This window comes from Taeniopygia guttata, chromosome Z (genome assembly GCF_048771995.1).
Source record: "Taeniopygia guttata chromosome Z, bTaeGut7.mat, whole genome shotgun sequence".
Lineage (NCBI taxonomy): Eukaryota > Metazoa > Chordata > Aves > Passeriformes > Estrildidae > Taeniopygia > Taeniopygia guttata.
This window is the reverse complement of record NC_133063.1, coordinates 40,218,918-40,242,829: the sequence shown is the minus strand read 5'-3', so window position 1 is coordinate 40,242,829 and position 23,912 is coordinate 40,218,918. Positions and strand designations below refer to the sequence as shown.

At 42.1% G+C, this 23,912-nt stretch overlaps 1 protein-coding gene across 6 annotated transcripts in view; it reads right to left on the bottom strand.

The window, feature by feature from the left end:
• The window catches only part of LOXHD1 (lipoxygenase homology PLAT domains 1), a 165,223-nt gene that overhangs the window by 65,556 nt on the left and 75,755 nt on the right, over nucleotides 1-23,912 (bottom strand). Inside the window, exons 14-25 of one of the 6 annotated variants that reach the window (XM_030258491.4) lie at nucleotides 20,712-20,872; nucleotides 13,719-13,795; nucleotides 12,681-12,877; nucleotides 12,168-12,360; nucleotides 11,192-11,352; nucleotides 8,215-8,503; nucleotides 7,546-7,700; nucleotides 6,025-6,158; nucleotides 4,968-5,116; nucleotides 3,758-3,862; nucleotides 2,907-3,035; nucleotides 2,009-2,173 (exon numbers count right to left, since the gene is read on the bottom strand). In XM_030258491.4, the coding sequence (XP_030114351.4) occupies nucleotides 2,009-2,173; nucleotides 2,907-3,035; nucleotides 3,758-3,862; nucleotides 4,968-5,116; nucleotides 6,025-6,158; nucleotides 7,546-7,700; nucleotides 8,215-8,503; nucleotides 11,192-11,352; nucleotides 12,168-12,360; nucleotides 12,681-12,877; nucleotides 13,719-13,795; nucleotides 20,712-20,872 (1,915 nt within the window). Of the gene's footprint in view, nucleotides 1-2,008; nucleotides 2,174-2,906; nucleotides 3,349-3,757; nucleotides 3,863-4,967; nucleotides 5,117-6,024; nucleotides 6,159-7,545; nucleotides 7,701-8,214; nucleotides 8,504-11,191; nucleotides 11,353-12,167; nucleotides 12,361-12,680; nucleotides 12,878-13,718; nucleotides 20,684-20,711; nucleotides 20,873-23,912 lie in introns of those variants that run through there. The other 5 variants (XM_041711229.2, XM_072922261.1, XM_072922262.1 and 2 more) reach the window with 5 other exon arrangements.

Here is a 23,912-nt window from a genome sequence, read left to right as displayed (position 1 = left end):
ATGTGTTGAGTCTCTGGGTTATATTCAATCCTATAAAAGGTATCACTGCAACTATTAATCAATTTATTTTTTCAGACACAGAAAGACATGGAATACTTCATCCAACTCTGGGATCCTCAGCTTAAAGGGGACATGGAGCTGCTGGAGACAGTCCAGAGGAGACCATGGAGATGCTCCAAGAGCTTGAGGTCTGGAGCCAGCCTGGCAGAGCTGGGGCTGTTCACCTGCACAAGAGAAGGCTCCAGGGAGAGCTCAGAGCCCCTGCCAGGGCCTGAAAGGGCTCCAGGAGAGCTGCAGAGGGACTGGGGACAAGGCAGGAAGGGACAGGACACAGGGAATGGGTTCCACTGCCAGAGGGCAGGGACAGATGGGATATTGGGAAGGAATTTCTGTCTGGGAGGGTGGGCAGGCCCTGGCACAGGGTGCCCAGAGAAGCTGTGGCTGGCCCTGGATCCCTGGAAGTGTCCAAGGCCAGGCTGGATGGGGCTTAGAGCACCCTGGCATAGTGGAAGATGTCCCTACCCATGGCAGGGGGTGGCACTGTATGAGGTTTAAGGTCCCTTTCAGTTCTTTCAGGAAAAGTGAATCTACTTTTCCTTCCATTGGACTGACAAAAATGCAGAAGGGAGCAAAGAGAATCCTTTCTTTTGCTCCACAGAGATTGGATACAGAAGGTTAGATGTGAAAAATAAAAATACCTTGGTCAAAGAATGGGTGAAGCACAAAGACATGACAATGGCAGATCCTCAGAGAAGAAATTATTTCAGCTTACAGACTGCAGGGAATGGGGATCTGAACACGGGAGGGACCTTCAACATGAACCTCTGTCTCCAGAATAAAAAAGGAGGCGGCAAAACAGCTGATGGCCTTCCATGTGGTTATTCTCACAACTACTTGTGAAGAAGGAAATTGAGGCAGAGAAAGTGAGTTTGGGCAGCTCTACATTTTGATATCTAAATAAAGAACTGCAGGCCACAAGGCTTTTGATACCTTCAGTGTACACACTGGGGATGAGAGATGAGACAGCCTCAGCGTGAAATTTTTTAGTGCTTCTTATGAATGACCCAGGAGGAAACTGTCAGAAAATCAACTCCCAGGTGTCAGACCTCATCCCTCATCATTGTGGCATCTAACCCAATGTAAGGAAAAGGCAGTTCTGACAGTGCCCTAACAGTGAGCAAAATTCATCAACCACTTGAAATAAAGCACATCAGAGAGGGACAAGTCAAATACAGTGCCAGGGCCCTACTCTGCACACTGTCAAAGATCCTTAAGAAAGGGGAGCATGAGAAGGGAGAGGGCTAAAAAGTAAGCAAAATATTTCATTTATTTCAACAAAACCTTAGTATCTGATCCTCAGTATTCTGCAAACAGGAAAAGAAGTTTCCAGAATGAAAGAGTTTGAGTTGCCATAAGAGACTTGAGCTTGTACTCAGAAGGAGCTGAGTAGGGGTAATGTTTACCCAAAACATTAATTTGGAGAGGAGTGAAGAGTAAGGAAAAATTGGAGGACAGCAAAAGAGGCAGACTGGTACAACACTTCTAGAAAAGCACCACACTGGAAACTCTGGAAGAAGGTCTTTTAGCAAGAGTGTGCAAAACCAAAGGCACTGGAAAAACTAAGACTTGGAAGTGAGACCAGAATGTCTGCTTTGGTACCAGAAATGGCAATATTGGAATGCAGCAAGATCAAAGGGAAACTGGAGACAAGAAAGACAGCTTGAAATGAGCAGAGGACTTGGAGGGGATGGGGAAATAAGAAGAAAAAGACAATCATCCACATCCACATGACTCCTAATGATTCTCTGATTTGGCAAATGCAGTAATGTTAATCTAGAGCACTCAGTGGAACTTTCTTGTAGTAATTTGAATACTTGGCATGTGATGTACTTTTAAATTTCCCAAAGCCAGTTCAAGGGAGAGGTGAAACCTATAAAACTGCATGAGATAGTAAGATTTTATCTTCTGTAATGATGGGGGTATCCTGGGGAAATGGCATTCTGCTCACATGGGATATACTCTATTGTCTGCAGTTCTGCAGGGAATATAATTCTCTCAACAGCTCCATCATCCTCCGATTTATCCAGCCAGCGGCCACAAGGAAACTTGAGACACTGTCCCACGGATGGGGCATCAATCTCCACCCATTCCAGGAACCAGCCAGTTGAATTACCTGTGGTGGAAAGATAACAGTGAATAACTCACGAAGCCTTTGCAGACAGCAGCAAATGAATCATTGCACGCCAGACCTCTGAGAAACAAATCTTTCAGTCTTTTGCCAAAGGTAATGCAGAATATATGGCATAAAGAGCATTGGATGCAGTTCTCCAGGACTGAGGTAAAATGCTTCACATTTCTGTAAGTGTCAGGCTAAAGATGTGCACATGGAAATGCTAATTGCTGCATCACTTTCAATTGGCCTCTGTAATAGTACAGAGCAGTTAGCAACAAACTTGTCACTTAATGACCCATAGGGGAAGAGATCCATTCATAGCTCCACTGCCTCCCTTGTTTGTAGCAGATACACAGAATTCTGTCTAAAAATCAGCCAAGACTTGATGATCAAAATACCACCAAAAACTTAGTGAAGAAGTGAAACAAGTCTATGGGTCACACGCAATAAAAACAAATATGAGGTTTGGTGGTACCTGTGAAATCTCGCTAAAGATGTGGCTGTAGAACCATAAGGACTCTTGCAGAGGGAGAGGATGCAAAGCAAGTTGGCACCACTGAGCTCCTAGTGTCACACGGGAATGCAATCAGCAGCATAGATAGTAGCAGCACAGTGACAGCAAGGATCTGTCACCAAAAGCTAAATTACGTTTGAGGTACTGGAGGCAGATTATTTTATACAGCAACACACCCAGTGCACTAGAAACACTGCATTACAGAGCAGATTATCTTACCTTTATTGTCATGGCCTATCTTGATTTTTTTCAGGTCTCCAATGTCCACAGACTCCACTGTAAACTCATCTACCTTCCCACGCTCAAATTTGTTCTTGTTACTCTTTGAGGCCTTTAGGCTGACTATCCCTGTTGTGGCGATGCAAAAGGACATTTTTCAGCATGTGAAACAAATCCTCTGGGAATGTCAACAGTGGAATGAGGGAAGTGGCTAAAATGCAAAAACTGGCTTTTCATCTCAAGATCTGAGCTTTGTCCCTCCGTCTGAGCCCAAGTCGGTATCAACACCCAAAATATACAGAATTCCTCCCTTGAATGATTCCCTGGCAGTGCAACAGGGAAGATGTTGTCATGCTATGCTCTCAGCTAAAGAAATCAGTGCTACCCATCAGTTCCCTGTCACTCTCACAGGCGTCCCAGCCACTGCACACATAGCTCAGCTGCTTCCAAGAGGATTTGCTCATCAGCTGATTAAATACTTCTGGGCCACTCAAAGAGGCAGAGGAGGGTTGGGTTTCAGGAGCATGCTGATTCATTGCTGAGGAAAGCAAATCATCCAGTGCATTCACTGCTCAATAATGTAGTCCCAGTCAACTGTGCTGTTTCTATAATTGAAATTAAAAGCTTTAGACCAGCAGCTGGTACGAATCACCATTGCAAAGCTTGGCAATGATTTACAGCAGCTGGTGCCATGCTCCAAGTTACCATGATGTGTGCACCAACTGCGAGAACATGAAGTCGCACTAAAAAGAGTGAGAAATGAGTATTGGGAAAATTACAAGAAACCATGTCCTGTCTTTTCAGGTGTCAAACAGGGAGTTGCTTTCCTTTTCCATAATTTGAAGTCATACCTGTATCGTCTTTACTTCCATAGAGTATGATGAAAACGTTGGCATCTGTCCCAGCATTCTTCTTGTCCCCTGTTTTCACTTTCACAGTGTATGTTGTTGATTTAGCTGTCAGATAAAATATCTTAATTTAAGAGTGTGACATCTGACCAGAGGTTAACTCTACTCTTCCTGGCATAAATGTGTGCTTGGTATGAGTTTTGTTTTGACTGATCACAGCCATGCTGCAATCTCTAATGCCTATCCTATGCTCTGGTAGCCCCTGAGGTGAACTGGGTTATCTGGTTGCAGAATCTTCTACTGCTCCAGTCACTCAGCACATTGCTTGCATATCTACAGATAAGAAATGTGCTCAAACCTTCCCATTTGCTTCCTGGGAACCTCTAACCCTTCTCAAAGCTGCCTCTGACTGCAACATTTCATTTTAAAAATCCACATACCCCCCACCCCTTTATTTCACTGGCATCAAATAATACATGTGCATATAAGACATACCAGAAAATGTATACACTGACATATACCGTTCATTATCATAAGCACACCTTTCAGAACGACATCAGGAGGGATGTTTCTACAGCACCATCATCTAGCAAGTGCAGTAAACTCATGAAAAAAGCTCATGGAAAAGTCTAATATGGTCTTTATGGAGCTGCTATAAGCTCAAGATTTCAAAAATGAGTATTTCCTCTCCAGTTAGACATATCTTTCTAAAAGAAACCAGTGAAAATGTTGGGCACTCAGCACCTGGGTCCCAGTAACCCAGAAGTGCGTCACTGCTCAGTGGTTACCATGCAAATTTATTTACAAGTGAGGCAAAATTATTTTGGAGGACAATAGACACAAGCAACAAGATGGAAAGTGAAACTAATTTAGGTCCCTTCTCTTTCTCTGGGTGTGTTTTCTTTCTGCTCAGTTTCATGTTGGAACACTTAACCATTACTGTCCATGATGTGAAATGAATGAGATTTACTCCTTATATATTAGCAACCAATATGCATTTCAGTGCAAGATGATTAAATCCACTAAAAATGAGGAAGGTCCACTTCTCACAGTCTAACACACACTTGACACTTCATTCACACCTGAAAATTTCATTTTGGGGCAAAATTACAGCACAGTAACTGCTACTGCTGACTGCTAATGCCCTCAACAGCATTAACAACCTGGTTCCTTTCCAACCCCACACTGGAAGAAATTCAAGGCCAGCATATACCTTTCTGTTCCAGACCCAAAGTTGCAGGAGACTGGCCATCATTTTCTGAATCTTTCTTTACAAATGCTTCATCCACTGGGACCAGCTCCCTGGCAATCTGACCGTCATCTTCTTCGACTGCCAACCACCGCTGGCACGGAAAGTAATACCTACAAAATGACAGCAGCACCTGGTGCTTGCACAGGACTTCACAGGCTTTAATAACACAAACAAGCACAGATCAGAGGTTACTTGAAGAAAAGAAACAAAAAAACCAACAAGATTACTCAAAGCTGATCAGTACATCTGTTTTCATTCTTGAGATCTGGTGTTGCGGGAGCTAAATCCATAAATAGCTTAGGGAGCACGTCCTGCTAAGTACTGTTGCTGGGCTGCCAGCCCCACATGGTTGATTCATTTTAATTTCACTCCCAGAAAGAGCTCAGTAACTTCAAGGACTTCCAGTCTACCAGGCATTTCGTGTATGAAGACTGAACCCATTTTATCCTTAAGAGTGGCCCCACCCGTCAGAGCATTGTGCTACTTTTAAGCATGTGATTTCCAGCAAGTTCCAGCTCAAAGGCAAACATATATTTCAGGTTTTGAACAGCCCATTCTTTGCTCATCCAGCTGTCTGTGGAAATCATGAGAGTTTGCTCACATCAGAATTTGCTTTTGGCCCAGATCTTTGCATTAAGTAGAAAGGGCAAATAAAACATGAGCTCAGAGACTTCCAAAGTGAGGGAAACTAAATGCTTGAGTGCAGCTTCTGCTCCAGGAGGGAGAGATGAGCTCATCCCCGGAGAAAGAGAAAAAACCTGAGGCTGCCTTCCAAACACTGCTGGTTCCCAAATTACAGAGGTGCTGGGACAGCAACCCCCATACATCAGGATGGCCCCACGCTCTGTATCATGGCACAGTGACCACAAGGCTCCCAAAGGATGGCCATTCCCTGCAAGCTGGTGAGGAGCTGCAACAATCCCCTCCTGCATCTCCTCTGCTCCCCCATGGCTCTGCAGGCTCTTGAGAACATGGCCCCTTTCCTGACCATGTGAAAAGGGCACAACAGGCTCCTCACGTGGTGCTCTCTTTGAGGTCAATAATCTCTACCCTCTCCAGGAACCAGCTGGGGCTAGCACCAGAGTTATCATGGCGGATCCGCAGCTTCTTCAGCTCACCCAGGTCAATGGCTTTGATGGTGAACACGTCTACCTGCACAGGAGGCAAAAGGCAAATGGCTGTGTTTCCAGGAAAGAAGCAAAGGCAGTAAATGGCCAAGGGTAATCTTTTTCATCATTAAAACATAGTTATTTGTAAGTTCTCTTTGTACTCTTTGTGTGGGTGCAAAAATAACTACAGAGCTCTGGGGTCTCCCATTAACACTCATGTTTGGCTCCTACAAGGCAGTAACAGACCTGGAGCTGCTCCCCTCTTCACTCCTCTCTTTACCTCATCCCAGTTTCAGTTTAAGTTTAAATCCTCTCTGCTAAATATAATTCCTTTCAGGCTTTGTATTTTCCCACAGATTGAATCTGGAACCAGACAAAAAACATGTTGACTCCATGGAAATTCTCCTGCACATGTCTGTGTAGAATCTTAGAATATCCAGAGTTGGAAGTGATTCACAAGGATCACTGAGTCCAACTCCTGGCTCTGCACAAGACAGCCTCAAAATACAGCCCTTATGCTTTATTTCAAATATTTCAGAATTTCTTCCTTTTGTCATTTACCACAACCAAGAGGATCATTTATTAACTGTGTTAGTGTGACAGGATGGTCTTTGGTATCATAACAGTTTAAACATCTTAATGTGATTAATATGTTGGTAGACTTTGGGTTTGTACTCCCAAGAGTAAGGAGCATTACATTTGCAGCTTGGCGCTCTTCCCACTGAATGAAGAACCATGTGCAGGTTGCAGTTTCACCAGTGCCAAGCTCATAAATCACAGCTCACAACTTATTTAACAACCTGAGGACTCTTTTTTTTTTTTTTTTTTTTTTTTTTGGTTTTTTTTTTTTGTGATTGTAAGTTTTCCACAGCTGCTTTTTGTTTCTATAATTTTTTTGTTCTTCAGAATTATTCCTTGAAAAACTCCTGGCTATAACAGTAGATTTTTGTTAATTGTTCATAAACTTTTTATATCAAATACTCAACATACAAGAGATCATCTTTAATTGGATTGGATTATAACGTAATTACAGCACACTCTGTAATATTGCTTTTATTCCCTGGCTGGTTGAGTAGAACATTTAGAATAGTTTTTGCATCTAAATATCTACATGCTTGAACTTCCCCAAAAATACTCTCCAATATTAATTTAAAGTTTGTAAGTTTTAAATGTTCCTGAAAGGAAGCATTATTACCAGAACACTTACACAAAGCAGACACAGAAAGTGGCTCCAACATGGAATTTGTGTTCAGGTTATTATTCAAATGAATCTCCCCTGGAAAATGTTTTGAGGCATTTTGCTTTATATATTTCAGAAATAAAATACATTTGAGAGAAGTGAGAAGAAACTGTATTGAATGGCCAGCACGTCAAGCAAGAGAACTCTGCCAGTCTCCGTCTCTCTTGAGTGAGCGGAGTTCATGCATTACCTGTCCTTTCTCAAACTTGTTGAGATTATTTGACCTTTTCAGCTGGCGCTCACCCGTGTCTCCTCTTTCCATGCCATAGATGCTCAGGAAGACATTAGCATCTGTCCCAGCCCCCCACACAGTCCCAGTGAGGACATGGACTTCATACGTATTTTCTGCAAGTCAAATTGCAAAGGCAGGTCAGAGGGACCCCAGAAATGGCCATATTTCATCAAATATGTGGCTCACCACAAAAGAGTGTAACCCCTGAAATGCCAGCACAGAAAGAGTTTGCTTGGAGTTTGGTGGCATCTATATTAAAACATGAGCAGCTCTGTCTTCCTCCAGCCCCTCTCCTTGGCCATAATAACATCTACATCTTGCTAAACTCTCAGCCACAGTGAGACTCTCTGGGACTCTTGATCCAAGTGCCCCCGATGACCTTTGATGAATCCTATAGAAGTCCTTTAGGATATTCCAATTTCAGGCCGTCCCCTGCGTGCTCTGCCTTAGTTCACCAACCATCCTCTTCCTCCCTAGCTTGACCCACCACAGATCCAGTGCATGACTGGGGCAATGGGGTGGTTGTGGGGGATACATGGTCCTGCCAAGTGTGGTTATCATCCTTCATGCAGAGGCTGGATCCACACACACAGACACACAGACACACACATTCCCTCCGGTATTTACCCTCCAAGTCAGATTCTCCGTCAGGCACCAGCTCCACCACGAGCTCCTTATCCCCTTCGTCCTTAGCCAGCCAGCGGTGTGCCACAAACGTATAGACATCCATTCCTTCTTCCTCCTTGGTCTCCTCCTCTTCAGACTTCTTTTTCTTCTTCTTCTTTTTATCAGACCCCTCTGTTTTTGTGGCCAGGCGCTTCAGTGTGACGCTTTCCAGGAACCAGCCATCCCCAATGCCTGTCCCATCGTGGCCTATCCGAATCTTATAAATCTTGCCAACATCTGCAGCCTCTCTCTGCCACCAATGCGAAGTCAGCACCCAGAGGAATAGAAGACAATCTTAATTTCATAAAGCACATTCTTAAAAATAAGAAGCACAAATATCTAAGCAAGGATAAGAAGAATTTCTTAATGCAAGTTAACATTTTCCTTCCTGCTTTACTATTTCATACTTTCCATTAGCAAATCTCATCTGAATGGATTAAGCTGAAGATACTCAGAGTAGCCATGGTGAGGAAAGGAGCTAAATTCGTACTTATTGTGCTCCCTACTTCCTCATTTCTCTCCTTACCTTTATTGTCTCTGTGTTGTGACTAAAGATGAATATACGATAATACCACACCAAGTTTTTACAGATTCTCAGTGCATGAGGCATTTTGAAAATTAATAGTATGATGCCTTTCATACTCAGCACAGGATATGAACCCAGCAAGAAGCAATAATGGTGTATTGAAAAGGCAGTTAACTCATATAACATGATCTCTGACACAGACTGTGGGTTTGGAGTACCCTTCTCCCTCCCTCTCATCTGGAAAATTAGCTAAGTATTTTCTCACTATTGAGCAGAGAGGATACAATCATTGGTGGTTACTGTGCTTCAGTGGCAGAAGGCTGATCAGTAAGAAGATTTACATCCCTCTAGTCAGTGCAGCAGACACAAAACCTTCTTGGTTTAGATTATCTGTTTGGATTACTACCTAATGAAGTTGGATTGAAGATTTTACTGCACACAATCCTTCAGCAACCCATGACTTGTTTCTGATGATTGCTTATGCTGTTATGTGGTGTTTATGTTATAAAACTTGCAAACATTTGCTTCAGGCTGAAATCTGGCACTTGGCATGTTAGGTTTTTGTCTAGAAGCATTTTGTAGATTAAAACAAAATCAATTGCACACAAGATGCCTATCAGAAAAGTGAAATTGATCCCGCTGTCCTGACATAAAGAATGTATCTTTCCTAACAGGGCTTTACCCTTAGATTTAATGTAATTATCCTGCATGACTTGTCCATGACTGATGGCATTTCCTATTATCACATAGCTCACAGAATCTTATTTTTGCCTGTGTCTTTTTGTAAACATTCATATAGTGAAAGAGACAGACTATCTATTTAATAATCTCCAGAGCTTCTGCCTCGTGTGCTTGTAAAAAAAATCACAGAAGTGGGCATAATTTTCAAATATGGCAATAAATATCAGAGAGAGGATATAAGCAAAGCTATGTAAACAGAACATTGTACATATGGCTTTATTATAAATCTGATATTGTCTAATAGCTCTTACTCATAAATTTTATAAAGCTTATTTCCTTTAAAATCTGAGAAACTTAAAATTATACAGAATTTTTAAAAAGCAGACATTTATAAGGTACTAGTCATTTCAAATCCCCCAAAACTCATTAAAAATAGATAAACATCAGTAACTCCATTCACTAAAGCAAGAAAATGAGGCAGGAGGAGGTGAACTGATCTCAAAAATACACAGTACAAAACTGGTGAACTGTGGATAAAAAGGCACCTCCATTTGGCCACTGACAGCAGGAAGGTTATGCCAGTCTTGATGACTCATGGGAGCTTCAGCAATTGGCTCCAATCTTAACTGTGCTGAGATAGATCCACTTCTGTAGGACTACAAATTCACAAGAAGACTTAGGCACTGTTGTGGCAAGTCTTGTGCTGTGAGCACATGTGACAGATGTGCCTTAAATCCTGCTTCCACCTGGACTCTCTGCCTCAATGTCCAGATATTGGACTCTCCTTCAGTACAGAAGGATGTGGCTCTGACAGAGCATCCTGTCTTTGCTCTGATCCCACATCAGGGCAAGTGCTAAGTCCATTCCTAGCCCTCAAACCATGGTTTCTCTGGGCAGAAACCCCAAGTTCACAAGGCAAAAGAGAACATTGGTCCCAAAGGGAGAGGATGCCTGATCATGTTGTCATCCACACTTACTGGGCAGCCTCATCAGCCTAGGACATCTTGTTGGATTATCCAAGTCCTGGCTTACTCCCTAGAGTTATGTTCGAAGTTCCTCACCCCTCTAAACACTCCCTTTGCTTCTGGGCTGCTCAGGAAGAGGTTTGGGTTCTGCAGTATAAATCTGGATTCTGACCATCCTGATACCTGGAGGACTGAGCTGTGCACATTGAGCACCAGGGCTGTGCAGTGCCTGCTGGAACAGTGCTACAGGCACTGTGAAATCTATGGGGCATTCACGCATTATCAGGAATTACAGCTGCAAATCTCTGCAGGGCTGATATCTATACCCATAGTTAATAGTGTGTGTGACCGCATGCGAACCTGGGATTCCTTATATTCTCATACAAAGGTGTTTTCTTTTTCCCCCAGAACTGGCAATAACGTGTGGTCAGGTCCAAAGTTTAAAGTCTTTTGAGAACCTTTTAAAGTCTTTTGAGATCCTTTTGAAAGTAAATATAGGCAAATACTGCTATTAGATCATAAATTTCAATGACACCTTTGTTAGTAGCCCCTGAGAAGATATAAGTCCCTCCACAAAACCCTATAAAGAAATAGAAAGCCTTCCAAAACTATGGATAGAGGACAGTAGATACTGCCAGACCTTCAATTTTCTTGAAAAGTCTTTTTTTTTTCCCATATACTTGGGCCAGTTACTCTATTGATGTCTCAACTTTGGCTGATCATTTCTTTCCCCTCTTAGAAGTGGCAGTGATTGCCTTCATCATACCTTGAAGATATCTGTGGCTCCCCTTTCAAAGTTGTTGGATCTGTTTTCTAAGATGATCAATTCCGTTTTGCCAGTCTCACCATAAATCTGCATGAAGACTTTGGCGTTGGTGCCTGCGGCTCGCACGTCTCCAGTAACTACAGACACCTCATAGTTTATCACTGGTCCAAAAATAAAGCAATTAAATCAGCAGAGAAACTCAGATAACAGCATTCCTCGGGGCTCAGGTTCAAAATTAAATTACCTTGTCTTAACAAATGCCCCTGCAGCCAACCATTTGCTCTTATCCAAATTAAATGTGAGATAACAGAACTCTTCACTGAGGAGTAACCTAATAGTTTTCCAAGTATTAGCCAGTGACAGAGGGTGCAAAACAGAGCCTTAAAAGGGAATTTTCTTTCACTACTACCTATAGAGTTCTTTAATGATCTCAGTACAGTGCAAGGTGGGGAGTTACAGAGAGCAGGGGGAAAACACAGCATTCTTTCTCAGGATCCAACAGCAAATTTTAACTGTAGCCTTAAAAGAAAATGGATCTACTGATAAAAGTCAAGTGGCCAGTAGGGATTTGGCACTTATTTATCAAACAACTTCTCCTTTCCAGGAAGCAGGGTAATAAAGACAGGATGAGACACGTGCTGGTGCATAAAGAGAAAAAAGGGCTGGGGCAGATAAATGTAGAAAAAAGAAGAACTCACTGATATTAGAGTAAAGAAGCACATTATCTTGTGCTGTGCTGTGCTACCCAGGATGTAAATTTTTCATATGGTCTCAGGGAATGGAGATGAAAATCTCTGTAATGTTTTTCCAACTCTTTCAGAGAACACGAGGAGAATATTTTACTTTTCTCACCAATATAAGCTCATAGGAATACTGACTTTATGGTTTTGGTGTCTAAGACAGTGGTGACCTTGCCCTGAAGAAAGGGAGCAATACATATTTAGGCCTATCTTTAAAGCAGCACATGGTCTCTTACATTTCTCAATAGGCAAAATCTCACTTGGGTAGACCTCCACCTCCACCCTGCCATCAGCCTCATCCTTGTCAAGCCATCGGTTGCAGGGGAACATGTACTGCCTTCCCTGGACTGGAACTGTGATCTGGACACTGGCCAGGAACCAGCCGGACCGCAGACCCACATTATCATGCCCAATCAGTATTCGGTTGATCTTTGGAAAAAGCAAACAAAAGTCCAGAGGGCAGGGAAAAACCCAACACAACGGAATTGTAAAACAGTCTCTTTACCCTGACACAGTGTTCTTCCACCGTGTTCATGTAAATAATTTATATATGTATTTAACTATAGACTTGAAGCCCTCCTCACATGCCAGCATGCAGAGTAGATTACTAGTATAAAATCTATGTAAAATGTGTCTCTTAATATCCAATGTGAATGTCAAAGGTTCTTTCATCACCTTCAGTATGGAGTGTTATTTTGATCCTGAATGCACTTGCACAACGTATAGAGCCACCTGCAATTGATTCTTACCTTTCCAATATCCATCATATCTAGAGTAAACTCATCCACTCGGCCACGTTCAAAATAATTGCCTAGATCATTATCAGAGACTAAGAGAAACTCTTTGCTGGAGTCTGCTTTTTCACCGTAGAGTTTGATGAAAACCTTGGAATCTGAGCTGGCACCGGGGATATCTCCTGTCTTCACACTGATGTGATAACTGACATCTGGAGAAAGATCGATGCACAAAACACAGACATGTGTGTGGCACTTCCAGTGCCCAGCCAGGCAATTGGCTTCAATCAACTTACAGAGGTGGAAGGCTCCAGATACAGACACAAAAAGTACTCTGCCCTCCATTCATGCATCCAGCATCTTAGGGCCATGCTGGAGAAGCTTTCACAAATTGGAGTTATTCATCAAAAATATAAGAGATCCAATAGCTACACTAGTAAGCATAAAATATTCTGTATGCCTCCCTCTCACTGTTAGATGATTACCCAAGGCATAAAAATGGCCTTAGGCAAATGGGATTATTTCACCATTTTTATACTTAAAATTTAATTCAATAACTTTGACCTTCTTTTTTTCTTTTTTCTTTTTTTTTTTTTTTTTTTAATTAAACAAAACAACTGCACTGTGCAAGCACCATTTTCTAAAGAAAATTGTAGCATTGGAACCCTGACTCTCCAGAAAAGGCCAATATAATATTTTTGGTGATTTTCTTCAGAGAATGCCGTTATTTGACAGCATTTACTCTACTAACACAGTGGTAATTCAAGATCCTTCAGAGAAAGATATACAAGGAAGCAGTTCTCAAAAAAATCACAACTTTAAAAACCAATGTTTCTTTCTACATACATAATGTTGCGGTTATGTTCTTTTCCAATTCATAAACTAGAATTTAAGACTCAGAGGCATTTCTCTCAGCATGACCTACTGCAGCTTCTTGCATAAGAATGGCAAAAAAGGCCCATCAGGATTACTGGGAGTTAGTAAGAAGAATAAAGCAAATAAACACATCCATGTACAGCTCAAACTCAGACCTTTTTTCCAAGCTAAACTCACTTTTTAGCAATGGTGACTCTCCAGCAGGCACTAATTCTCGGACAATCTGACCATCGTCCTCATTTTTGTCAAGCCATCTGGTTTACAAACATAAGTAAGTTATCTTTGAATAATTAGCACCTGTTAGAACTTTCAAATTCTAGGCTGGCTTCACACATAGTCCGTATCCACACTACAGTCAAAAAGATATTTTTAGAGGGCTCTGTATCTCTGTTATCTTAGCAGGGACTTAACCAGACCATAAGGCAGCCACATTTTAAATCTTCAGTCTTCCAAAAAGAGGGTACGTGAGAGCTCTACTCGCAGTAGATAAGCATCTGCTGTGATGTCCATCTGTCTGAAAAGCACAAACTCCACAACCACAAGTTATTGAACAGGCAGTCTTAGTGTCTTGAAAGCATTGACTTTCCTTGACCAGAAAGACTTGCAACCTCTACTACTAAAGGGAGGGGATGAATTATGTTATTCCCATTTTCAGGATGGGTATGTGCAGGCAGCTGGCACCAGCAAAGAGGAAGGATTTGTAATGTTTCTCAACACTAAAGATCCAACTAGACTAATTGAGAAGAGCAGCTGGGCACCAAGCAAACTGTGGCATGATCTCAAAGGAACAAAATCTGAAAGGAAAATCATAGAATCATAGAATGGTTCCAACTGCCTGCCATGGGCAGGGACCTTCCCTTACCCCAGGTTGCTCCAAGCCCCATCCAACCTGACTTTGAACACTTCCAGGGATGGGGCAGCCACAGCTTCTCTGGGCCACCTGTGTCAGGGCCTTACCACCCTGATAGTAAAGAATTTTTTCTTAATATCTAATTTCTCTGCCCTCCTTCAGCTTAAGATAATTTCTGACTTATAGTACCACTACATGCCTTATCCAAAAGTTTCCTCTTCAGTCCCCCTCCAAAAGTCTCCTCCCAAAACAGAGGGGAGCTAACTGGTAGCCTGGCATCCTTCACAGCTGCTCCTTCAGCCTCAGAGTGAAGGATTTACAGCCTCAACCCCACCATGCGTCCTACAGCAACCATTGCATGACAGCAGCCAGGGCCCTGGCAGAGGTTTCTCACTTTCCCCTCCCCACCCAGGCTGCTGCGGCACCCAGTATATTTCTGTAAGCATCTGTTTAGGGTCAGGTTTCCCACAGTGGTGCTGTGAGACCAGGAGAAGTTCCCAGAATGCTCATTGTTCTCAGGTACACATCTATCTGCAGCAGTGCCTTTTGCAGCTAAAAATACTGTTTCAAACCAGCAGGGGTGAGAAAAGGACAAATGAGCTCTATCTGCGAGGTCATGCAGAGTATTTGAATGGCTCCAGAACCAGAAGGAGTAAAAAAAAAAAATCCCCAGAAACTGTTTCTTTTTAAAGGTGGCCATGCTGGAGCACAGCTGCTTCTGCACAAACACATGCAGCCCGTGAACATGTGCCCTGTGAACTTCCCATGGTGTCACTGTGACACACACATTGTCCTTGGCTGACCCATGTGCCAAAAAGGAGGGGAGCTCACTTTCCATGGAGGTTTCCCTCCTTGGCTTTGACAGTGAGTCAGCGCGTATGAAAACCAGAAAACAACCCTAAGAACCAGGACTTGGGGGCATGAGCAGAGATCTGCTGAGAGCTGGATCAAACCTAAGGCACCTCACTGGTAAAAAGCCAGCACAGCTCAAAGTCATCACAAGTTGGACCAGATATTTTGGAAGACCCAGGATGGTATGCGTCCACTTCCTCCATCTGAAGGAATATTACATTTTCAATCTTCTCCCCTCTTCTCTCACACAGAGGAAAACAATAAGTACAAAGAAACCATGCAAAAAAAACAGCACCAGGAAAGAAATCCAAACATGAGCTAGAGCCAGCCAGTCCTGGGAGCACGAGCAGCAGTGTTCTCATGCAAAAGGGGTGCACAGGAGTCCCACCACACAGACACACATCTCCAGCCCCAGCTTCCTTCTAAGCTTTGGGAGGTTGTTGGGTATGCATTCTACCCGAATTCTTCGTTTTCTCTCAGTAAAGAGGGTGGCCTTGTGCAGGTGGGTTTGGACAGGGCTAAAAGCTCAGGTGGCCAGCATGAAGATGAAGAACACATGAGCATGTGATGATCACACAAGCACCATGTAAGGGCATCTGATGTGTTGTTGTGCCTCAGGGGAGGCCAAGGGTTGTAGTGGAATAGAGTAGCAGAAAAATCTGTGGGGAAGCCCCCATGAAACTGATGACAAGAATTGAGCAATGCATGCAAGAAGAGCATGCTAAGACATCACATTTCCTTAAGAAAGGAAGCCTTTATTGATATTTTACCTGTTAAAACTGGTCCTTAATACCTTTGTTTTATGTAGCTGTTGATGCTGGCTCAGGATTCACATCCTTGGACAGGTATCCAATGGCTAGGGTATCACATCATCCCAAAAGTCAAGATGCTTTTGTGTACATGGATGTTAACTGGGAGGATGCACAAAATTCAAGCCACCACCTCAGGACCACTGAACTTAGCATGGCCCTCAGGAAGGCAGAAGCTCACAAGGTAGATACACTTCTACTCTCCTTCTTCTGTTTCTTGTGCCCTGCAAGCTGCTGTTTCTGCTGCAAATGGACATGCTGCTGTTTCCTGTCACCTTCACCATTGCTGACATTTTAGGGGTATCTGGGATAAATCTGAGTGAATCTCTCCTGTGCTGAGGTGGCAGGATAAAAATACCTCCCACGAGAAGCAGATCTCTGTGTGCAGCACAGTAAATGCTAACTGCTTCAGCAGTGAGGACAGAGGAGAAAAGCAAATCAGAAAAGCAGAACACACCCTGAGATAAAGAAATTCCCTCTACCAGTGTTGGTAGATAGTGATAGCAAGGGCAGGAGCATATCTTGGATTGGAAGAGGAAGAGGGAAGTTACTGAAGGAGGGAGAGGTAGGTTTATCAGCAGAAGTGGCTTTAAAACTCCTTGTGCTGTTTCAGCCAAGAGAAGAGCTAGGAGTGGCAGAAGCATTATTTTCTGGAGATTAGTGACAGAGAAAATATTTAGATGAGCAATGCCCTGCATCCTTTCCTTTCATTACATATGCACCAATATCCTAATTTCATTACAGTGTAATTCCAACAGCATATCACTGAGCAGCAGATTGAAACCAGGGATTTAGAGTTCTACCTCAAACACAAATGGATTGACACATCTGGCTGCAGAAAACAGAGTATTTCAGTGCGGTGTCGTCATATCCCTAGTACAAAAGGCATGTAAAAATCTTTTATTTTATCAGAGCTCTATAGGAGTTCAGTGAATGTAATTGACATGCCACTGTGGATTTTACAAGGGTGAAGCTGTGTCCTGTGTCACATCCTTGGTTTTAAATAGATGCTTTATGGCCAATATAACTCAAAGAGAACACAAATATTACATGAAAGCCACTTCAGAGTTTCTAGAGGACCAGAGATTCAGGTGATCACTGGAAAAAAATACAATATGACATCATATATAGCATTTGAAATTCAGCTTGAGTGCAATTAGAATGATTGGAACATCCATCAGATTCAGAGGCACATATGTATTTGTGTGTGCCTTTAAATATAACCTAGATACAAAAATGTGTAAAAAGAGATAGACATCTCAGTTTATTTTTAGGCAGGAAAAGGAGGTTTCTCTGGCTCCTTTGTATGATGAACATTTTTTGGCATTTGATTGAATAAATGTTCTTTTGCAGGAGTCTCCTAGTGTATCATCCCATTTGTGGTCTGTTGTTCTTCAGAGAATTAACAATGTTCCCTTATGCTTGTGCCGGAAACAAATTAGGATGGTGAGAGCCATATGCTTAGGAAAAGGATTTAATGACATATCACTGAAGATTTCAGTGGAGTTGTAATGATTTATAGCATGCAAAATTCTATCCTATCACAAACTCAAAACTTTGTCTGATTGAAAATTCATTTCTGTCTGGGATATAAATATTATTAAAAATAAGATGGTTTAGAGCATGTCAGCTAGTCCATTCCTGGACTTCCAGAGAGCTTTGAGAAGAAAATGACACCAGAAAAAAACTCAGTTCTGATCTTCAAAAAAGTTTGGCTTCATTTCTGGGGCAAAAGTTGAACTCCCTTAATTTTGAGCTTTGCAGCAGTATTCATCATCACCATACCTAAACCACACCAGGTATTACAAGGTATAAACTGTTCGGTGATGCCACTGAATCTTTCAGTATTCAGTTCCTAAAAGCATGGATATTATAATGCCATGTGGTCGTAAGGGAGGAATAGTACTGCATCCAAGTGATGTACCAGTAATTCTGCAAATAACACTTAGAGGAAGTAACCTGCATTTACTTCTTCCAAGCACTGATCAAATGACCACTTTAAAAATCACTGACTCTGAGCCAACTGTTTAAAGGGTTGAAAGCACAGGCCTGGGAGTCATTATTTCTTGATGCTCATCCTGAATCTGACAAAAACTCACAATTAATTCACTTAGCATCTCTTTATCTCTGCTGGCTCCCTGTACAATAAAAACAGTTCTTCTTACAGAGCTCTTGTGATTGCTAAGTGATAGATGATCCTATGTAGTCACAGAAAAGATTTCAAATTAAAAAGCAAAACATTGTACTGTATATAAATATGTAAATAAGAAGAATAGAGAGACTTCAACAAGTTCTATGCAATGAAGATCTATAAGGGTATGTTAAGGATATCAGTTAGAAGGGAAGCTGGTTAGGCAGCTTTCTGATAGGGTGTCTGCTCCCCATGTGTCTTGCAGCCTGGTTTGCACAGGGGTAAGAAGCCTGTGGAGCTTTTTGCACAAGTGAAATGTTTTCTGCTAGAAGGCATTTTGTCCCCCATTCAGCTGTCTCACAGGAGCAGCTGAATGTCACAAGGCCAACGGAGTAGCTTTCAGTATGAACCCAGCAGCAAAAGTTGTTTTCTTCAAGCCATGTAATTGTGCTGTGTAGAAGAGTGGAAGTTAAACAAGTCTTGGCGATAAAGGCAGTGAGAGCAACATGTCTCAACAAGCAACAAACAACAACAAGCAGAAAGAGAATCTTCTCTGGTGTAATCCTTGGATGGAGTCTCTAACTAACCTCACTTGCATTGCCTCTTCCTGGACAAATCTTTTTTCAACCTCTTGCCCCTGAAGAAGTGGGTGGAGCAGGACACTCCGAGCTCTTGCCAAAGCAGTGAGGACATAAGCTGTCCTTGGTCTACAGGAGTGGAGAGCAACATCCAAACGCTGCAGGCCATGGAAGTGTCTATCCCTCACTTGGAGGATGCAGTGGGTGAGCACCTTTGCCCTCAGATCTCTCCAGACTCCATGACGACACCCGTACACTGCGATGGTGCCCCAGTCTCTCAGGAGACATGGGCACCAAAGGGAATGAGAGGGAGCAGCTGTCCCTGTTCTTGGTGGTGATCAGTCATGTCACCTTCTCAATCTGAGAGGAAAGAGATAATGCTGGCACAAGGACAGCAAATAAAGCCACAAGAGCAACTCTGATATCACTTGAGAAAAGAGACATTTAGAAAGATAAGAAGAGTGGAATTCCATCACTGGTGACCTGAGGCCTGAAGGTACACCATGAATGTTTTTGGGGATAAGGTCTTGGGTTTTTCTCTCTGTCCTTTCCTCTTCTCTGGCCTGAGGGGAATGCCCACTGGTGTTCTCATCCACAGGTGAAAATTGAAGAGGAAGGGAGCCACTCTGAGCTGATGGAAGACACCCAGTTTAGCAGTCACATAAGGAGACAATTCAAAAAGGAATTGTCTAAAATGAGCCAGCTGCTGTGTGCAGTTAGACACAGAAATATCTCTGAGGAGCCTGAGCAAAACAGCCTGGACACTTCATGTCCAAGGAAAAACCTGTCTAGCTTGCCTGCTTAACTCAGTAAAACATATGGTTGTTAAATATGATCAAAAGGCAGTAATGAGTATGTGTCTGTTTGTTCCCTGAGAAGGGAGAGAGTAGCTTGCTTTTCACAACCAAGATGACATTGTGTCTGCTGCTCCGTGCTGTCTCCACAGTGAATTTGCTCTCTGATATGATGGGGCTTACTAATGTCAAGAGGCTGGGGCTGGCTCCCGTTTTGTATTTGGTTCCCCTCATTATATTGGAGTGCTTTAAAGAGACAAGGAACCAGCTTAGGGGCTTTACCTTTGTCTTCAGTTTTAAAATGATTGTGTTTGAGTTTTACAATTCCACTTGTCCCTGGGAGATGATTTTTTAGAACAGGTACATGGTGTTGTTAAATGGAGCTCTCTGGATGTCCATCCTAAAGGGTGGACATCCTGAGAGGGTAAGTGGGACTGCACTGGAGTTAATCTATAATGTTTTCACACAGTTCTCTCTAGTTTGTGTTGCAGTGTTGAGACAGGCACCTGTTAGTGCCAGGACAGATCATGCATCTTGTTCCCCACAGGCAGCCTCAGTACAGCACATTCTTTTGGCCACTTGATTGTCGAGGGATATGAAGACTACACTAATAACTTACCCACAGAGGCAAGCCACAGCCCTCTGCCCTAACACTGTCTCTGCAAGATGTGCATTTCCCCTCATGCAAGGAGCTCTTGAGATGACAGCATAATAATTTTGCATGCTCCCAACACAAAAACAGCATCCCATTTCTCCCAGAAAGGTGGGATGTGCATGTGAGCGACCAGAACCTCGTTACATGCAGTAACACCAGCAAATTACAGTGTGTTTCTGCAGCAGGCAATTGCAGCAACACTGGGTGTGGTAATGGAAGGTTGCATTTTGTCTTTTGGAAATTCTCTGCATTACTGAGCTAATTGCTGAGAAGTTCGCAATCCAGATTGCTGGTCATTTGGTAAGGGGAGTTAACTGTATTCTGAACTTCCCAAAACACACTCTTTGCTTTCAGGCTTAGCAAAAAATAAATGAACATATGAATAAATTAAAAGGATTAAGCTGTGCTCAGAAAATTCCAGTCATGGACCAACAACTAGGCTCTTAAAAGTCTGGCAAATGCAGAGACAGAGACTTAATTTGCAAGCATTGTTCCTAGTACCTGTAGCAGGGGAATTCCACAGCCTCACTTTCTGGCTGTCCTTCTTCCCTCACTATCACTTTGGCAAGGTACCAGCCACTGCTTCCTCCTTTGCCATCATGCCCTATCCTCACCCTCCTCACCTGCTTCAGCGTTACTGCTTCAATGAAGAATTCGTCAGCCTTTGAGAAGGAGAATAAAAAAGGTAAGGCAAAATTTCTCCTTAAAAGCAAATAAACAACTCAAGTTTATTATTGCAATCAAACAAACATCAGCAGCATGCTGCAAGATAATTCTTCACAAGATGAAGGAGTAAGTAGGAATTTACCACAGAATAAAAAGCCTGAATATTTGTGCTAGATGTGTAAGGTTAGATTTGTAAATATATGATCCACCGGCATTTTAAATCTGTCATGTCATTGCATGCCCTCCACACTGTAAAAAAGAGAAGTTATTTGATTATTAAGAAATTCATACAGCGAGACAGGAAATCCAAGTTCCAACCCCTGCTCAGATATAAGCTTTCTGACAAGTAAGAAGCAGGTCACTTCAGAGCAAATCTGCGGAGATGTTTGGAGGTACAGCTCAAACTGTGTTAAAGTCAGACAGCATTAACTGCCCAGCACAACTGAATCCCTTTTAATTTCCTGACATGCCAGTATGGGCAGGGCTGCACAAGGTTATTTCCAGCTGCTCCATGAGTTGTGTTTGGAGGGTGGTGTGAATCAATCCCAGCAGATAAATACCCTCAACACTACACAAGAGACATAGATTTAGTGTCTTTTTTCCTTTTTTTTTTTTTTTCCTGGAGATGGGCTCAAACAAGCAACCTACAGATTATCCCAAGGGATGGCCCCTCAAGAGCAGAGCTCTTTTACCCAAGAGCTGACTGGTACCAACAATCCCTGATGGATGAGGGAAGAGAATTGCATTAAGAGAGCAAGTTACTGCTCTGGGAACCAGGCCAGGCAAAAGTATCTGTAGCCCATGTACAGATGCACACACATGACACAAGCATGGTAAATCCTGGGTGCAAACATCTGCAGCATATAGCCCAACAAGGAGACATGTCTGCTGTGGTGGCCATCTGGATGAGATGCCTTTCTTAGGTAAAAGATAGATAACCACTGTCTTTTGGTTGTTCTTCATGTCCTGAAAGCACTTGTGATGGTATTGCATATCCAGCTAGCTCCCAGGAAGCATGGTGGCAAGACAGTATTTATGCTGTCTGAAATACTGAAATTTATTTAAATGATAATAATTATGTTATCATTCAGGGCTCCAAAGTGACCTTCAGAATGAAGACAGCTAAGCATTTTGCCACTGCTTAAACTGTTAGTGATGGGCTTACATATGTCAATGCTACTTGCACACTAAAAACTGCTGAATTGGGGATTTAAGGCATCAAAACCTCACTGACTCAGTCCAAGTCAATGTAATTTAATTCATTAGTCCTGATGCTCACCTTACTTATTAATGGCTGATATAAATTAATGAGTAAGTAACTAACTGGAACCACAACAGGGCAAACGCTTAATTTAGAGGCATCTTTAAATCTAACTTTCTACACAGGTTGTTAGTTTGCATCTGCAGGCAAACTTTTTAAGCCAAATTGGTAATCAAGGTACTATTGGTTTAAGTGGCTGTAGATAAGAGACCGTACTGACTTAGCAATATTTCTTTTCAACAGGGTATCTGAGTTAATCAGTGTAGATATACTCATTCAGCCTCTTGAATATATGAGCTGTAAGTTTGTCAGGATCAATTCTTAAACAACTTCCCATTCATTCACCAGCTTTCAGCTCCTCGTGCCGGAAGAGCAGTTTTCCACTTATAGGCTCCAGTTTGGTTTATGTCATCTGAATACTATTAATGACATCATTTGATTGTCAAAATTATTTTTCCCTTTTTATCCTCCTTCATGAAAGTTAGCCTACAACTTATTTTTGTGAAAAAAAAAAAAATCATAGAATAATCACAGAACCCTTGAATGGTTTAGGTTGGAAGGGACCTTAAAGGGACCTGACATGGGCAGGGATGCCTTCCATAGACCAAGTGGATCCAAGTCTCATCCAACCTGGACTTGGACAAGGATGGAACACCCCATAAAATAACCATTATCTGTGTTTAAAATATTTGTATTCTCTGCAAACCAAGCACCTTTCTTTGGAACTGCACTGAAATAGTCTTCAGCTCCAAAACACAACTCATTTTGCTACCACTTTCACAAACACAGGCTTCATCAAATGACAAAATACCATCCTTTACTGTTTGGATATACCTTTTAAAACTAAAATATATATAATGTTAATACATAGGCAAAAAATAATATGTTTGAAAAGTCCATTTATGTAAATTTGTATATAATTTAGTAGCAGAATGGACTCTCACACTATATAATTGCCACATTTCCACAGACAGATCTTAAAAGCACAAGAAATACTTGATGAAAGTTCTTTTAAAGTCTAGAAGAACTCAGTGATTTCAGTGAAGAGTTAGAAACTCCAGACACTCAAAGGCAAATTCAAAGTTCTAATGCATATTTCAGAAGCCTAAATTCAATGGTCTATTTTGAAAACGTGACCTCCTTTTATCTTAATTTTCTTTCCACTCTGAACCTTCAATCAAATAATGACATGAGAGATAAGAAACCTGTGCAGTTCTGTGACCAGATTCTCAAAATCTCCTTCTGGAGATATTGATTACAATTTACCACTCTAAGTTGGACCCTAAAGATCCAAAATTGGATACATACTAAGTAGCTTGACCCTACAGATCAGATCAGCAAACTATTTGCTAGCTGATACTGCCAATGCTGCAAGGGCTTTAGCTACTGTTTGACTTCTTCATTATCTCCAGCTTTCCAGGGAATAAGCTCTGTCTTCATTTCACTTAATTTCCATCCCCCTGCATTCCGGACATTGACAGACAAAAATATGGTGAAAATCAGTTTGAAAAGAAGACATAAAATTGAGTGTTGCACAGCTGAGGGAGACTGGAGGAATTACAAAGGAAACATGCTAGGCTTTGGGTTCTGACTTTCACATTAAATAAGATGGTTTTTTGTTCCTGTGCTGCAGAGAGCCAAATATTTGCTGTATTAGATGGAAGGGAAAAGCCTCTCTTTTATTCTTCTAAGATTTCCTGGAAGCCTTCCCCTATCTGAAGATGCAATTTCAGCAGTCAGAACTTAGCTGGGGAGCAAACAAAGAGACTCTTTCA